The sequence below is a fragment of the Diplotaxodon limnothrissa genome, linkage group LG3, assembly GCF_057381915.1.
Source record: "Diplotaxodon limnothrissa isolate DT_005_m linkage group LG3, D_limnothrissa_male_GT1.1, whole genome shotgun sequence".
Classification (NCBI taxonomy): domain Eukaryota; kingdom Metazoa; phylum Chordata; class Actinopteri; order Cichliformes; family Cichlidae; genus Diplotaxodon; species Diplotaxodon limnothrissa.
Window position 1 is genome coordinate 20,697,852 of NC_140598.1, and position 18,969 is coordinate 20,716,820.

The 18,969-nt window shown below is 41.7% G+C and overlaps 1 protein-coding gene across 1 annotated transcript; it reads right to left on the minus strand.

Moving 5' to 3' along the window:
• Positions 1–5,703: 5,703 nt before the first annotated feature.
• Positions 5,704–7,271, minus strand: LOC146634874 (interferon-inducible GTPase 5-like). The gene is made up of 2 exons (XM_085342929.1): positions 6,609–7,271; positions 5,704–6,450 (listed from the first exon to the last, which is right to left on the minus strand). The coding sequence occupies exons 1-2, from the start codon at positions 7,162–7,164 to the stop codon at positions 5,837–5,839; spliced, it is 1,170 nt and encodes a 389-aa protein (XP_085199055.1). The 5' UTR covers positions 7,165–7,271; the 3' UTR covers positions 5,704–5,836.
• Between the last annotated feature and the right edge of the window lie 11,698 nt (positions 7,272–18,969).

Here is an 18,969-nt window from a genome sequence, read left to right on the forward strand (position 1 = left end):
ACTTCAAATCACGTACGAACTCTGAAGCACGTACAAACTCCAAAACACGTAAAAACACGTACAAACTCCGAAGCACATAAAAACTCAAAACACGTACAAAAGACAACAGAAGTGCTCCAGGATGCTGGGCGCAGTGTTGAGCTTCTGTTACCTAGTGGCTACACAAGCCAGCAAGTACCAACGACCGGATTTGGTGTGTGGTAGTAACAGGTAAATGAACATTGTTTTTAAATTATTTGAATATATATGAGTGCCTGTGTATAAATACACAAACAATACACATATGCTTTCATGCTTTCAATTGTGTAATTTAGGTGATCTAGTAGCTCTGCTTTGGAAGTTCAGTTCATGCTAGAGATGTGTTTTGGAGTTTGTACGTGTTTTGTCTCTAGGGGCCACCGCATATATTTATATATAAACATATATAAATAAAACCACTTTTTTTACATTAGTAATTCCTTTTGTGCATAATTTTATATTATTGTTAATAATAAATTAATTAAAGCAACAAAACAACCTGAAGAGCCGGTTCAGAGCCGAAAGAGCCGGATCTCTAAAAAGAGCCGGAAATCCCATCACTAGTATACACTGCTACAAAACAGCACAAGAGAAGGAGGATTTAGTGTTTGTGTTATTACGAGTGTAAACAAGAAGAGTTCCAGATGGTGCAGTGGACACATGTGTGACTGCTGTGATTAAAGCGTCTTTCTTTCAGCTTAACGAGTGAACCGTCAGCTCGTTCAAACACACGTTAAAGTCCGTTTGGCTCGACACCACCGAACAGAGGCAGCAATATAACATGGCTCACATTAACAGTGCAGTGAATCCTGCTTGTGCCGTGATATTCAGGACTGCAAACCGAGCAGCATCACTGACTTTCAGCCTCTTGTGTTTGTGGATATAGGACTGACTTTAATTATCCATAAAATCATCACATTCTCTGTAAGATTAAGGTCAACTATTGAACGGCGTATATTTTGAAGTATTTACATCTAGTATTTACTCTAGATTTACCACAGAGTGAAATAATGTACGCATGGCACCAAATAAACACATACCAGACGCGATTTAGGCTTCAGGAAGGTAATCCATGGATGATCTCTGTAACATGAACAACACAACATGAGTACTACCAATTCAGGCTAAGGCAGGAGCAAAATGTATGCAACTCCTACCTGTAACATCGGGGGAAGTTGAGTGACCGAAAAGCCGGATGACAACAAAATGACAACAGGTGAGCAATTCAGGGATGCTCAGATGGCATCTAATATTTATAGCAGCGCCCCATAATGTGCTTGACTACTAGTGGGACCAAAAGCCAATAAATATAATATTGTGGCTGCATTGTGAACAAGTTGCACGGGGGACAGGCTTTTGTGACAGACGCCTAAATAGAGAGTTACAGTAGTCAAGACGTGATGATATGAAGGCATGGATAGCGGTTTCCAGATCTTTAGATGACAAGATATTTTTCAGTTTAGCAATGCTCCTCAGTTGGAAAAAACTGCTACGAACAACTGAATGTATTTGTTAGTCCAGCTTGAGGGTAGAATCAAAAATGAAACTTGGTACTGGGAATTCCACAGATGTTGTCCTTTAATGCATACTCTCTTCATCAATCTTACAAGGCCCGCTTGAATGGCTGCTGCTTATCATACAGGAAGCACAGTGTTCCTACAACCTGTAACCTTGCAAATTGTTAGAGAGGTAAAAGATATAAGGTCTGTCCATACACTCACATGCAAGCAAGAAAATAAACTTAGGACAGCCAAGACAATTAGAGAATAAAATTCCCTTTTTTCTTTTTTTTCCCTTTTGTCCCCCCAAAACTGTAACAGTCAGCATGAACACATTACCATAATATGAAAGCATTACCAACATGAACTGTCGAAAACTTAAACAATAGACATGTTACAACAGTAAACTACACAAAATACATAAAAATGCAAATAAGGTCACTTCAGGTCAAATCTGTCACTCTGAAAAGGGTTGGTCCAGCTATTGCCTGACCTGTCAGTGGTGACTCTAGGCACACGTCTCGGTCTGAGGTTATAAGAACCTCCAAAAGCACTCCCACTGTCATCAGGAGGTAAGCTGTTAACCGCTGTCTGCAGAGCAATGTCAGCAGACTCTTGCGAAGAGTTCCAGTCCAAGAAAAGTGGGACAGTATCAGCAGGAGAGACAATAGTGTTTTTATCAACAGCATCACAGTCCCCATATGGAAAAGAAATAGTAAAAAGTTATATGTGATTACTCATGAAAGTGGCCACTTTCTCATTACTTTCATACATTGTTTTAGTAAGTGTCCAAAACATACAAGTTTCATTATATAATTTTTCAAGGGATCTTGAAAAACTCTTATATGCTTTTCATACAAGTTTCACACAAGACAGATACAAACTTTATAAGATTTATATATATCTTTTCCTTAAGGGTCACTACGGTCTGGGTCTGAAAGAGCAGGAGACAAGCTGCTATCTGGAAGACTGAGATCCAAAGCTTACGAAGCCTTTAGATTTGTATATTTGCCAGATAAAGCTATGGCCCAGGTGTAGAATAGTTGCAGGTTTGCAACATTCTCTCCAGTGTCCACTGTGGTGAGACAGTAATTTGCACCACACATCCTCTTGGAGATAGAGTAGGGACCAGTGTAAAGGGGGGGGCAACTTCGCAGAAAAGTTGGATGATGCATCTGATTTGGGGTGCAACTTTACTCTGACTAGGTCTCCAACTTCATAAGAGACCAGGCAACATCTCAGATCATAGAAATGCTTTTGTCGTTTATGACTCTCTACAAGCACCATGCTTGTACTAGTTAACCCTAACCCTGATCATGACCATCCTGAAGTGAAGCTCTCAGGTTATCTGAGTAAGACGTTTCAGGGTCATTCAGTCCTTCCCAGGAGGGCTGAGTAATGAGGTCCTAGGGCGTGTCCAACTCTCGCCCATAGAGCATCATAGATGGTCTCAGGCCTGTGCTCTTGTGAGGCACAGTACACAGTGCAAAACAGATCTGGGGAAGATATTTGTCCCATGAAGCGTGCTTATCCCCAACATATGCTCGAATGGCTGTCTTCAAAGTGTGAGTTACACGATCAGTTGCATAAGTTTGAGGATGGTACGCAGTTGTTAGTCTGTGTTCAGTTCCAAATGTTAGCACAACATGCTCAAATAGTTGATGAAAGGTGTTCCCCTATCAGAAATAAGGTAAGATCGAGCAAAAATGTCAGTAATGAACTTGTTAGCAGCAACCTGAGCAGTGGCTTCTCTTACAGCACTCACTTTGATCCATTTGGAGAAATAGTTCACAAAAACAAGGATATAAGCATTCCCTCTTTGTGTGGGGCCAACATAGTCTACACACGTGTACTCCCATGGTCTTTGTGGTTGGATAGGGACTATAAGGTCTGCTGTTTTTCTTTGAGTTGGCTTTGTGGCTTGACACAAAAAGCATGAGACCACATACTTTTTCACATCATAGTTCATGTTTTTGCCAGAAGAATGTGAGAAGCAAGCATGCCAGCATTATTGCAATGCCCAGATGTCCGGCTGTAGGATGATCGTGGTAATACTTGAGCAGATAACCAAGGAGTGCAGTAGGAGCTGTTGTGGACGTTTTCCACTTAAATAAAGCCTGCACACGAGCGATGAGCGGTAGCTAACATTCTTTAATCCAAACACACAAAGACAACAGACAACCAAGCTTGATGAAGTCCCTGCATGTCCGCGGGACAGACGGTCAGCAGAGTCTCTCGAGCCTAGCATGGCTCTCAGTTAAATACCTTCTCCAGGAACAAAAGGCAGTACACAGCTGTTTCACACCTTAAGGTTCACACTCCCTTGCTACCTACCAGAGTCCTCGAAGAGACAAAAGACTCTTCCTGTGGAGTTGTCTGCTTCCCCCAACTTCCTTACTAGACCCCCTATTAACGTATGAGTGTCAGACATGTTAAAATCCAGTGGCACCAAGGCATCATACAATAATGTGATTAATACATAAGTGAAAGAAATTCCTATACAGAGCAAACAGTTTAATCTGCTTGAGTGGGTGGAGGCCATCGTGTACATCGTACTTCTTCAGATGATTATCCTCCTCAGTTTGTTGGTCACTTTCCAGCTGATGGAGCAATGAGCCTGTGGCTGGGTCCTCAAGCTGCAATTGACGAACATGCGGGCGGTCCAAAACAATTACAGAAGATAGAGCACGAAGGTCCATGCTTCCAATCACAGCATAGGGAGGGAGAAGATCGATAGGGGCATCCACATCTGGGAGGGGATTACGTGAAGGGGTATTGGGCGCCTGATTACGTTCTCCAGGTTTGTGGATAATTCTGAAGTCAAAGTCATGAAGGCAAAGAGACCACCGAGCAAGCCTGCGGGGATTTGGTCAAGACATCAACCACTTGAGGCTGCTGTGGTCAGTGTAAATAGTTACATGCACGCCCTAGACATTGTACAGCACTTTGGTCAACATTGCTGTCATAATTAAATGTGCTATATAAATAAATAACCGATAAATGATTTATGGCTTAAGATTAAAGGCAGATGGTATAGTTGCCGTGCTAAGCTGGTCCCTAATCTCACTGGCACTTAGACATCCTCTTTAGAAAACCTTTATGTTTGGCATGATTGTAGCTAAAAGGTTTATTCTTAGTTCCTGGAAATGTCCCTTTTTTGGGTTTGGTTGAGATGATTGCATGTTTGTATGTTGAAGAGGTGCTTTATTGTCTGGATGACACTTACATTAAATTTGTCGAAAACTGGGGCCCTTTCTTCAATCATATTAACGGGGATTCAACATAATCTTTAACCTATTTGACTGCACTTTACGTTTATATGAAACCGCACTTCTGCCGGACCCTGATTCCATCCTGGACTTGTTCCCCACATCTTTTCGACTCAGTGAACTCTTTGTTGCCTTGTCTAACTTCACACATAAGATCATCTTCTTCAGACTCTAGGGTTTGTCTTTACTTTTGATTTGGACTCACCAACTAGTGTGGGTTTTTTTGATTTCCTTTCTCTGTGTTTGGATGTTTTGTTTTGTTTTAAAATTTGTTTCTTTCGTCTGGTGTGATTTGGTGTGGTGTAATTTTGAATTTAAAATCTTATAAGTAAACATAAAAAAAACCCAAAGAAAAAAAAACAACAGGACAAAAACACCACAGCTTAGTTCCTGTTCCACACATCTCTGTTCATCATCAAACACGCTGCAGTAAAAGTATTTATTATGCTGTAAGCTAAGATATGATAACAAAAAAGAGTTTCATCACAAAGTAAATCAAATAAAAGAAGTTCAGATGATGATGTTTCAGGAGTAACTAACACATGACCTGATCTGTAAAAAGTAATGACATCACCAAATCAAATCACCAAAAGATTAGAAAAAAAAGTTAGCAGCTCTTCCTAACAGTTTTTATCTGATTGATAAAATCACATTTGTTCCTGTATTGATTTAATGAGAAGAAATGAGACTTGCTGAGGCCTTTGATACACTTATTAACTATAGCATGATTATGGCTCAAACGTACAAGTGCAACGTGATTTGGTTTAGAATAGAATGGAATAGAATTCAACTTTACTGTCATTGCACATGTCACAAGTACAAGGCAACGAAATGCAGTTTGCATCCATTCAGAAAGTTCTTTAGCGATAATATAGATATAATACAGAATATAGCTCTATTATAGGTATGTATATGTTATGAGTATACTATAAGTATGTACAGGGTATAGCTGTAGCGAGTGTACAAGCTATGTACGGACTACAGGTTTCAGTATATTTATTATTGATGATTCATTACTCATCTTTTACTTTCAAATTCACGCTGATGTATTCAGACTAAAGCTCTTTCGAACACCCTCTGAGCATCATCAGCAAGCTCATCAAGGATCAATTCCAGAGTTTTGCAGTTTTCGTTGAAAGAGAAAATCAGTGCTAATGGGATTCCAAAAATTGGAATATATCTGGATGCTGCAGTTCTTGTAGCTCTGTGTTTAAGTTCGGTCAGTGCCTGCTGGACGCGCTCTTTAGTTATTTCTGCTGCAGCCAGTGGTGAATTGATGACAGCACACAGATCAGCGTATGGCACACCTGTTCTGGCAGAAAGTCTCTTCAGAGATGACACATTGAGACCAAACGCGAAAACATATTCTGTGACAGCACTAACCAGCACAGCAAGATCAACAAGCATGGAAAGCCCAGGAAGTGGAACAGCTGATCCAATTGCAGACAGAGTAGCGTAGTAATATACTTTGTTCTGAAAAGCTTCCTTCTTCTTGATGATGATCTCTGGGTTGATGTTGGGCATGACAAACAGCAGAGTGTCCCTCTTGTTCTTAGGAAGGTCTCTCTCTAAGGTCTGCTGCAAGAGAGGGAAGTCATACAGGTGGAGCTCAAAGCTAGACACCAGGAAGACCTTTGGAGACTCGATGCCTAACTGTGCAACTCCTGTGTCACAGAAGAAACACACATAAAGATAATGTAAAAAAAATGCATATAATGTGAAGTCCTATAAAAACAACAACAAATCATTTAAAACTTCGATCTGAATGTTTTTTAAAAGTGAATCTCAGATATCACTGAGATTTAAGTGATGAGACACTCACTGTGAACGCAGTCTTCTCTGATTACTTTAAGAGTCTCCTCTTCACTGAAGTCTGTCTCTCTTCTCTCAGCTCGTATATCGTTGTCAATTTTTGAGAGAACAAAGTAGAAATTTTTCTCCATCCTCTCAATCTCTTTTACAAGTTTCACGTCATTTTCTGTAAAGCGAATGCCTGAGATGATGATGAAGAAGTCAAACTTCTCAAATCCAACAAGCTTCAGGTACTTATCAGCTGGAAACTTGGTGGTGCCGATTCCAGGAATATCCCATAAAGTAACATTGAGATAGTTTGGATGGGGATATGGCGTACACTCTAAGGTTGCTTCTGTAATACCAGTAGGCGCAGCTTTCTCATCATCATTGGACAGCCCTCTGAGGGCATTAACAAAGGTGGATTTACCAGCTCCAGTTTCTCCTGTGATGGCGATATTTAGTGGAATATTATTTAGTGTTTCTAAGTATTCTTGAATCCTTGCGGCTGCTGCAGCAGTGTCGTTTTCCAGGTCTTCTCTAACTCCAGGAATTTCTTCTGGATTCAAATCATTTAGATCCTCCATGCTGATCCTTAAACAGAAGAAGAAAACCTGAGAAAATGTCACTTTTGTCTTCAACTAAAGAATATGTATATAGAGTATCTACTTCTATTCACTGTTATCGCTTAAAATCATAGATCACATGTTTTTGTTTTTATTTTTTGGGGGAGAGTAAAACTGTCAGACTTTTTAAGTATTAAGCTCAGAAACTGTCCTTAGATAAATTCATTTGTTTTGAGATAGATAAGAAGAGTTTAAAAATATCAAAGTTCAGTGATTGAAAACATGTTTGCATTGTTTAAAAAAAATTATCTTTCTTTTATTGTGAATTGCTGTGAGAAATGTAATTTCCTACGGAGATATGGGTCTGTGAAGGTAGCACAGGGTGGAGAAGAAAAAAGTGGTGCCCTAGTTTATTAGTAAATGAGTTTAGACCAATGACTGTAGAAAACATGGACGACCGACAGCTCCCCAAAAATGAAGCCAAAACGTCTCTATCGCCCCCTGGTGTCTGGCTGCAGTATAGGTCATAAACCCCGCCTCCTCCATGTTAGTGGATGGGACTGGGGTCAGACTAAAATAAATTAATTCTCAGATAATTTTTTTCCAAAGATTCTTTCTTTTGTTATCAATAGTTCTCATCACGCTGATTTATGTCCAAGGGGTCTCCTCTCCCATAAGTTTGATTCTAATTCCTACCGCGGTGATGTTAAATTGGGGTGAAACGTCATCATAACAGCTTTGACTGACAGCTGCAGTTACGAGGAAACTTGCGTATCTCTGTCCGGGAATAGCAAATTTAGCTGTGAGAGAAGGGCCAGCGTTTACGCTACGAAAACACGCCCGACTGTTTTAACCTGACAGACTGAACAAGTCTGTCCCCCTATTCAGCAAGTGAAAATAAAATAAACAATAAAAGGTGAATCAAATAGACCATTACGGCAAGGCTGGGATGGTCCATTTGGTAAAGTAAATCCGTTGGGCATCTTTCTTTGCCTTTAGACAATAATTCTGATGGCAAAAGAGCCAAACGGGACAGGCAAAAAAAACCCAAACCTGACAGCCTGAGGTGTTCTTCAGTAAACTGGACTAGCCGACAGAAGGACCCGAGGCCACGCTGCACTTTTTCGGTAAGTTAAATGTGTTTTTAAGCTAATCCGTTACTACCATCCTTAACTCACAGTGGCTGGGAAGTGCAAATCTATACTAGTTATACTAGTGATGTGCAGTCCTGAAATATCGATTCCTCCGATACCAATCATTTATGTTCTAGAATCGATTCTCACCTGAAAATATTTTTTGTTTTGTTTTGGTTTTTTTTGCCTGTCCCGTTTGGCTCTTTTGCCATCGGAGTTATTGTCTAAAGGCGAGGAAAGATGCCCAACGGATTTACTTTACCAAATTGACCATCCCAGCCTTGCCGTAATGGTCTATTTGATCCACCTTTTATTGTTTATTTTATTTATTTTTTTATTTTCACTTGCTAGATACGGGACAGACTTGAATGAGGAAAAGAAAAGGGAGAAAGGAAGAGGGGGGAAAAACAGCGGAGAAGAGGGACGGGGATAAAGGGCAAAAAAACAAAAACCAACTAAATAAGCAGACAAAAAAATACATCTATCAATCACCTGGATCACCTCTTGAGAAAGAAAAGAAAATAAGCAGAAGAAAAAGAGAGCAATACAATAAACAACATTACGATGATATATGGGAATATAACAGTAAATACTAAATATCAAACATTATTGTGCAGCACGTAATATCGACAGCGCACAGTGTGCTTTGAGGTAGGAGCCAAAAAGGGTGTAGTTTGTGTGTGTGAGCACCCGTGTGTACACCTGTGAGCATGGACGCGCTTGTATTAAAAGGTTCCTTCATCTAATGATCTGCTAGAGCAGTGGTTCTTAACCTGGGTTCGATCGAACCCTAGGGGTTCGGTGAGTCAGTCTCAGGGGTTCGGCAGAGCCTCCGCCATGACATGCACGGCTCATTTTGTGCACCAGTAAAAAACATATCTATGTCTTGAATTTGAAAAAAATCACATTTTATTTTTCACTAAAGAGGGGTTCAGTGAATGCGCATATGAAACTGGTGGGGTTCGGTACCTCCAACAAGGTTAAGAACCACTGTGCTAGAGGGTGTGGGGGGGTCACAGCCCCGTCCTCCAGGGCATGCAGCAGGTATGGAGGAGATCAAAACTCCAGACATCCTGAAAATATGTTAAAAGTTTTTTTGTGACCCAGAAAGAGAAATAAGAGTAATATTAAAACTAAGTCGCTGCCGCCATTGTTGGAGACTGGAATTGGCTGGGCTGCGCGATGAATTCTGTGATATGGTTTTTCAATTTTGTTGTCCGGGTGGAAAATCTGGAGAAATTCGAGAGAATGGTGGCTCCGGGAGATTTGCGGGAGGGGCACTGAAATTCGGGATTCTCCGGGAAAAAATCGGGAGGGTTGGCATGTATGGTTGTGGCAACATCACTAACCTTGGCACATCACTTTCAATGTGGGAGGTCAGTACCACAGGCCTGTAATCCTGGGCACCACTGGGACGTGGTGTCTTTGGTACAGGGACGAGGACTGATGTCTTCCACAGCACTGGGACCCTCTGCAGATTCAGACTCAGCATGAACAGTTTATGGAAGACTCCATTTGTCTCTTAACCTGGTCTTGAGTGAAAGTGTATGGGTGGGGGAGGGGTGTCAGGACTTTCACCGGAGGAAAAGGTGCTATGTATAGAGGCCAGGTGGCTACAGCCTGGCCACACAAAGGGGGAGCTACTGGGTCTGATCCGCTGCACTATAGTTTCGCCAGTTGCAAAGCAACCGCTGCAACTACTGGCCTTCAACTCTCTCCTGTCTTTAGTAACTAAGGGAGTTGCTCCTATCTCACAGGGAACTGCACAAATGCTGCAACAGGAGTGCTGGATTTGGGCTGGGCCAGGACACCAGCATCAGGAGTGCCTGTTGACAGAGGTGGAGCAGTTGTCCTGTCTTGTTGACCCTCTTGACACCAGCCCCCGGTCCAGGATGGACGTACCACGTGCCAGTAAGGTGCCATGGGTATACTCGCCAATTAGTTTGCACATGATGCATCCCCTAATTTTGGGGGCAGATTGGGCGGGGTTTAATAAACTGTTAGTGACACATAGCGCCTGTGCTGCACTCATCTGTGACCCGAGCTCATCCAATGCTGACTCAGGAGAGGAGGACACAAAAGGGGTTTACTGTGTGGCCCCGCCTCCACAGGTGATTTCCCACTAAAGCAGTCTCATGAAACTGATGAAACACTCACTTTGTGAGCAGGTGATAAAAATTTAAGGTCACATGGGGCACCCTGACAAAGCACTGACCTAGCTGCATTTCATAATTATCAGAGATAGGCTGTATCGAGTGAGTCATGATACTCACACAGAAGAACAACACCCCGGTTGTTGGTGCCAAAATGCCACCAGGAAATTATTTTCCAAGCATATAGGATGATTAATATGTGATAAAACTCTGGAGAGAATAATGACCGGATTTTATTTGCTGGGCATCTGAGTGACTGTGCACCAAGGGCACGTGTCCTGCTTGCACTGTCAGCTGGTTTACCAGCTGGCCATTCCAAAAGCACTGTGCCGAATAGAGAGCCTAATCTTGAAAGTAGAGATAGTGTCTGTCTCCTGAATCCAAACTGGAAGCTGGTTCCACAGAAGAGGGGCCTGAAAACTGAAGGCTCTGCCTCCCATTCTACTTTTAAATACTCTAGGAACAACAAGTAGGCCTGCAGAGCGAGAGCGAAGTGTTCTAATAGGGTGATATGGTACTACAAGGTAGTGATGGGATTTCCGGCTCTTTTTAGAGCTCCGGCTCTTTCGGTTCGGCTCACCAAAACGATCCGGATCTTTCGGCTCCGAACCGGATCTTCAGGTTGTTTTGTTGCTTTAATTAATTTATTATTAACAATAATATAAAATTATGCACAAAAGGAATTACTAACGTAAAAAAGGGGTTTTATTTATATATGTTTATTAGGGGTGCAACGATATTCGTATCGATATTGAACCGTTCGATACAGTGCTTTCGGTTCGGTACGCATATGTATCGAACAATACAAAATTTGTAATTTATTTTATCAACTTTCCTTCTGACGATGCTGTCTGTGTTGAGCGCTCAGTGAATCTGCGTTCGACTACTCCGCCTAGGCTCGAGAGTGCAGCCTAGGCGGAGTAGTCGAACGCAGATTCACTGAGCGCTCCACACAGACAGCATCGTCAGAAGGAAGAGCGCAGGGCAAGCTAGCGAGACAGAAGTGGACCTCCCCCACCCTCATTCAGATCTGGCGTTTGGAATTATTTTGGTTTTCATGTGACATATGACCCTGAAGGTAAGCGAGTCATGGACTAAAGTAAAACAGTATGTTGGATGTGCCATGCAATGCTCAATTACATGGGTGGGAGCTAGTGTGTTAGCGCAGTTAGCTCGTTAACGTGTTGGCCGTCTAGCCCCATGCACGGGGCGATCGGCGGTAGCTCGTTAACGGAGATTTGCCGATAATTGTGTGCTGTAGTTCCTCACTGTGGCCACTGGAGGGCAGTGAACACTCGTCGCACTCTACAGTCAGCATCACACAAACATTAAACCTGCTGATGTACCTGTAGTGAGACTCTCCTATTCATCTTCTTCTACAGAAACAGCACTGCACCTCTTTTAGCCTCCATTTAAATTGCTAAATTCTCATCTTTATTTGTAAGATGTGTGCACATTCACAGCCTAACCACAAACCAAGAGATGTTTTTTAATCAGTGTAAACTCTGTTAACATACTGACCGAAAATAACAGAATGAAATAACAATAGACTGAGTAGTTCTCAAATGACAGAGAAGAACCACAATATATACCCACATAATGAAGTTACGAGTAATAACAGATGAGGACTGTCACATGATCATAGAAAATGATTATTACAACAGCATAACTTACATAAAATATATTCTCACAAATTGAACCATGTGATTGAGCTCAGGGGGCATTGTTAGATGTACTGTTACCCAACAACTTAACTAAGCAGCAGAGTTCCCCTCAGTGATAATTGTAAAACTACAGTAGGTCTGGGCACTAATGACGAGGCAGCAGTTTTAATATTGTTCAAAGCATAAATTTAATTTTAGCTGCAGTTACATAAACATGTTTATGGTTTCAGCAGTCTGTTTAGGTCATTTCTGATCAGGAGGCACCTCCTTGGTGAGCTGTTACAGACATGTCCCACCACGACGCCTCTGTGCAGACCCAGGATGTTTTATACACATACTTGTGATCACACGGCATTTATGCTTGTTCTTAATTAAACTTAAGATGCAAAAGATAATTATCAACAAAAAAGTTTAAAGTTCAGATAAAGATGTTTGAAGGTTAGCTGTCACAGCAGCTGATCTGCAGGCAGCGCTAAAATTCATGATTACACAAAAAAAAACCCACTGTCATGATGTTTCAGTAAAGTTTATTATTCAGATATAAACTGTGTAAAAGATCACGTTTGTTCCTGTAGCAATATGATAAAGTGAACAACTGGATTATGATTTGGATGCAACATTCAGAAGAGCATCTTGTGTAAAACTCTGCCACAGGAAACATGAGGAGTTACCTGGATTCTGCAGATCAGATTATCTGAAACAATTATGTTAAACATGATACATATAAATGATGTAAGTTATTCTCTATTCATCTAAATATAATATGATCGGATGCACTGAAACTGGCTCAATAATCAGCAGACTGTGTAATGATGAAGTAACACCCAAAGCTAAGGTCACATCAAGCAGATGGGACAGGAAGTCATTCAGCAACCTCACCTGTATAATTATTAAATAATATTATATTACCACATCTATTTAAAATAACTATATTTTCTGTGTCTTATCTTAAAGAATAAAAATGGTGACCAGAGGAAGAAAGTGACTTTAGCTTAATTCATGAGATAAATTAAAATAACTAAGTGAAGAGAGCAGCACACTGCAGTCAGTAACAATGTGAGAAGTTGCAGTTTGGCTTTGAGCTTTTGTGGTTAGTCACAGGAAATCCTTGCATCCAACATAACGATGAATCGACCAATCAGCGAGTCTTCATGAGGGCCTCAGTTAGATATGTAAACACAGCTGATTTACAAGAAGTCATGTGTCCATGGCAGAACTCCATGTACTACAGAGAATAGTAAAAATTGTTTTTCTATTTTTTTGTGCTTGTCACACTTTAATGTTTCAGATCATCACATAAATTGTAATATTAGACAAAGATAACACAAGCAAACACAAAATTCTGTTTCTAAATGAAGGTGTTTGTTATTAAGAGGAAAAATACAAACCTTCATGGCCATGTGTGAAAAAGTGATTAATCCCTAAACATAATAACTGGTTGAGCTAACTGAGCAGCAACAACTGCAACCAAGGATTTGCCATAAGTGGCTGTAGGTTTTTAAAGCACCGTGCAGTGTTGTAATTCAACCACATTTTTTTCAAATCAAATCACTTTTATTGTCACATCACATGTGCAGGTACATTGGTACAGCACATGTGAGTGAAATTCTTGTGTGCAAGTTTCACAAGCAACAGAGGTGTGCAAAGTACAATACAACAGTGGTTCTCAAGCTTTTTGTTAGGCAATGTTACGTCTGGTTCAGTTTGGGTAAGAAGGAAAAACAGCCGAGTCCGTGTAGGTGACAAACATAGTATTAACTTAAACACATAACCTCTTAACTCAACAGTTCACTCTCAAAATAAACAGCAATACATTTACTCAGTTCACTATTCCCTACCTTTAACACTAATTACCCCAAGATCACCATGGACCAACGCCAGAAGCCCATACTGAGTGAATATTATTTAATTAAATTTAGTTTTAACTTCCAATATAGCGCCTTTGGATAAAAATCAACAGGTGGCACTCACCTTTTCTTATGTCGCCTGGCGTCACTCAGACAGGCTGCTGGCCTCCGCCCCTGTTTGTCACCCACACGATAGCTGCAAGCTCCCTTCCCCCCCAACCGGAGTTTCGGCACCAAGTTGTTACGTCTGGTTCAGTTTGGGTAAGAAGGAAAAACAGCCGAGTCCGTGTAGGTGACAAACATAGTGATTTTATTACATGCTTCTAAGACAGAAGCATGGGAAGACAAGCGTACAGCCACAGATCTCCAAAGAGTGGACCGTTCCCCATCCTTATATAAACCCATGATGACATCACACAGTTAGACCTTACTGGAAATGATAAGTCTCCCCATAGTCCAAAGTTCTCCTTATACAAACATCAGATGATACTTTAGAGAAAAACAAGTGTGTGACATGGCATGTTGTGCAGTTCTGTGAGCCTGTGTGTCCAACTAGAGAATGTCCTGACATGACCTCCCTGTGTAAATAAGGGTAAACGTGCGTGTTTACATAACTCTCTATGTGCATGTTCTGATGTAGGCCTGCAAATGAATTAGAACAAGGTCCTGCTGGACCCTCCAGTTATGGACGGTGAATACAATGCTGTGGATACCATTTGAGACTTGATTACAATGATGATAACCTGCATACTTTAATCTTTACTCAGATTACCATAGATATAAAACAAAGATTATACTGTCATCAGATTCCACAATGGTAAATGATTAATGATTGATACTTCTAATTATAACTGTGATCATAAGAATACAAAATAAAATATCTCCTGGTCACAGCAACAAAAATTTGCAGCATGTGCAGCCACAGGTGGGAGGCCTTTATGTGTAAACAGGAAACTGCAGTCAGAGCTGCTGTGGATCCCGTGTCACTCTGTGACACCTCACCATCGGAACATCTCCACACAGCAGCTTCCTCCTTCCTTCTCTTCCTCGTATCCAGAGTCGGGTCGTGGAGGCAGAGCATGAGGAAGACTTCCTGTTTCCTCCTTCATGAAGAGGCATCGCTCTGAGAGTGCTGATCATCATCAGATCAATACTCTAATCATTTATGGACTCTCAGACACTCCAGCTACAGATTTCACCGACATCAAGTAACTAAAGTTACTAAACATCAGTAAAGAATAAATGTTTAGGCTTTCAGTCAGACAAACATTAACAGTAACCTGTCCCATCTATCAGACACAGAGGTGAGCGATGACATCATCAGCAGAAATAAACCTGAATCCAAACAAACTGTTCGTCTCTGAGCCATGTGATGTCAGCACTGACCAGCAGAGGGCGTCAGAGTCACATGATTGAAAACAAAGGCTGTGATGTTTTTTGTCATGCTGTGATTTTCTATGTTTGTCTAAAGAATTAAAAAACTGAGTTCAAACCGAGCATGTTTAACACAAACCTCTAAAGGAAGGACGTACATCATCACGTGACTCTTCTTCTATCACTTTATTCACACTTACAGACTCCTCATCTCCATCCCTGTTGTCTCTTCTTGCCTCCTCTCTTTTGTTCTCTCCTCGCGCCCTTAATTTTTAATAAATTAGGTTCCTTATTTCTGTTCCCTCTTTATGCCTCATTCTCTCCTTCCTCCTTCCACCATGTCTTCCCCACTCACACATCCTCACTTCTTGTCTCCAGTCTCCTTGTTAAGATAAGATAAGATAAGATAAGACTTTATTGATCCCACGACAGCTCAGGTACAGATATCAGAAGGAAATACAAAAATACAAATAAGTACAATCAATTAAAAAAAGATAATACACTATAAACAATTGTAGCATACACAGTATGTGGTTTTAATCAGATGAGAAGTTAAGGCCACAGGCCTGAAGTTGTGCACAGAGGAAGTCTTCCACCGTTCAGGAACCTTCTCCAGGCTCAGGCTCAGGTTAAAGATGTACAGGGCCACCTGACAGAGCTGGTTGTTCCTTCCTTCTTTACTCTTTTTACCCTTTTCTTCTTTCAGCTCATCTCCTGCCTCCTTGTGCGTTCTTGTCTCAAAGTTTCCTTCACCCTTGACTCCTGCCTCATTACCTCCTCTCTCCTTGTCTCCTCAATAATTTCACTCTTCTTTAATCTCTTCTTTTCTGTCTCCTCCATGTGTCTCCTTGATTCCTGCCTCCACGTTTCCTCCTCCCTTGTCTGTGAGGTTGCATGAAGGTGAAACATGTTCAACACAAACTGATTCTTCACACACATCTGGTGCAAATGTGTGTGTGTTGATGAAGTGTAAAATTCACAGCAGCCTAATTGAATTAGACACACACTCGTTTATCCAGCCTGACGAGATCTTTTCCAACAGATGTGAGCAGATGTGTGTGTGTGTGTGCGTGCGTGTGTGTGTGTGTGTGTGTGTGTGTGTGTGTGTGTGTGTGTGTGTGTGTGTGTGTGTGTGTGAACAGTAATTTGTCCTAATCTATGTCTGCGGGTCAGGTCTGTGTTTCATCAGGACCCATGTGTTCTGCAGGACCATCGCTCAGGTCCGTCAGGTTTAAGAGGACGGGCTCTGCTTCTCACTTCCTGTCACAGACGTCCTGTAGGTTATGTTAAAGATGCGCACACTGCTCTGTTAGTGTCCTCACTGTGTACAGTGGGTCACATCAAGTTTCGGTCTGTTACAGTACAATCTGACTCACTTAAATTGTATCAGTATTTTTTTGTCTCCCGGAGAACTCACAGGATTAAAAGTAGGATGATTTCTAACTGTGCTTGGCAGCAACTGGATGCCTGCAGCCGCTTCCAGCACCACAGCACACAAACATGTATGAATAAGTTATGAAACATGAATCCATTTGGTCTGCGCTCAACAGATCTTTGAACCCTGTGAACATGAAGACTTCTTCTTCTTTGGCTTTTCTAACAAGCTGACGTCTGCCTGATTAGACAGCGTCAGCAGGAAAATACTTCCTGTGTCACCTTCAGTGTTTACACATGTTGCGAGCCAGCGTGCTGTTTGTCTCATAATAAGCTAAGTATACATTATTATTATTATTATTATGACAGAAGTCCTCCCTGAACAGCTGTCCTGCTGTGGACGTTCACTCTAGTCCTTCGTTATTCTTTCATATGCAATGTGAGGCATCAGACCTGTGACATCATCAGTTCAGCAGATCTCCACATGAAACTTTCTGGGCTGAAGAACAGATTTAAGCTTATTAGAAACTGAACTCAGATCAGATTTACGGCCATGAGTCACCGTCTGAAGACAAACCAGCAGCAGCTTCATGTGAGCGTCAGTCCGTTTATGTTTGACCTGGTTCTGATCGTTCACTGTAGAAAACCTGACAGAGTGCATTGTGGGTAAACTTTGAAGCTCGTATTAGCTCGTGGGACAGGTTCAGCATGTGACACCAGGAGCATCTCCTACCTGTGAGTCAGTCATGGGTCACGGTACTCTGTGATAATTTAACAGGTGACAAACGTTAAACAAGGTAATGAGATGTGATTTAAATCTGAGAGTTGGTTTACAGGGACCCTGATCGCAGCCGGGCCATGAAGCGTCTCCCTGAAACATCTGAATCAGTTTCAGAAGTGAACACACACACACTCAGTCCTCATCTAAAGTCCTTTAGTTCGTTCAACCGTGAAGCACAAACACTTCCTCTCTGCCCCACACACACACACACACAGGTATTCATGTGTGTGCGTTTGATTCAGAGAAAGCAGGAAGTGGTTCGACACACTTCATATATCAGAGAGCGTGTCCATGAAGGATGCTCATTGTGTCTACACCACACACACACAGCTGTTTCACCACTTCAGAGGACTTCACACTCACTTCCAGAAAACTCAAACAAAAATCAAAGCTGACATTTTAAACTCTTATGAGGACATATGAGTGTCTGAACAGATATATGTCCCCACACTAATAGGAAGACAAGCACATGCACACATTTTTCAGGGTCGTCTGGTTCAGGCTTCAGATAATCACCCATCAACTACAGCCCCTCATATGTGTGTGTTTGTGAGGACACTGTGCAGCAGAGACCTTCACGGGTTTGCTGACCTGGTTTCAGGGTTAGAGTCCCAGCAGTGAGCGACCTCGCAAACACAGCAGTGTGTGTGTGTGTGTGTGTGTGTGTGTGTGTGTGTGTGTGTGTGTGTGTGTGTGCTGCACAGGAAGCCCTTGTCAGAATAAAAGTTTAAACGTGAGAGCGTGCTGCTGTTGGACTTCCTGAGAGCAGCAGGTCAGAGAGTAAAGGATGATTTCCTGTCATTCTTTTTAAAGTCACGTTGGTGTGAGCGTTAATAAATGCTGCTGAGGTTAAACTCAGATTACCTGCTCGTCTGCAAAAAGCTCCTCTTTTGTTTTCCTAGTTTGTTGCTCACAGGATGTTTTCATGCCTGCAGTTTATTACTTTGGTCTGAAAACCTCACACACTAAAAACAAAGAAACAAACTTCAGACCACACGAGAGCTCCGACTTCCTGCTCAGGTGTTATGGATCATAACCTGAATCATAGTGTGACAAACGTGAGTGTGACCATGTTATTGCTCTTGGCTCTTGATTAATTTTGATTTGCACACATCAAATCAAACCCAAGTTCATTCAAAGCACCTGCGATTAATTTATTCTGTATCCATGGGGACCTGACTAAACACTGACCTGCAAGCTGCTTTGCAACCCACCTCCAGCCCATCATCTCCATTTCATGCTCTGACTTAATGTCAAAGCTCTATCCTTTTTTGGTTTTCCATGTAAAAAACAAATGAAATTCCCAGAGTGACACCGCCACACTGAAAATCTGCTCGTCTCCATGTGAAACAACAATGCTGTTTTAAATAAAGAGCTCCTATTCTGGGCCTGTAGCACAGTTTGTTTGCCTCTCAGCATCAGCAGAGCTCCCACACATCCGTCCTCTGTCACTAAGCTGGGGTCTGATTACACCAGACAGGAACATCCTCCAGTTTGCTG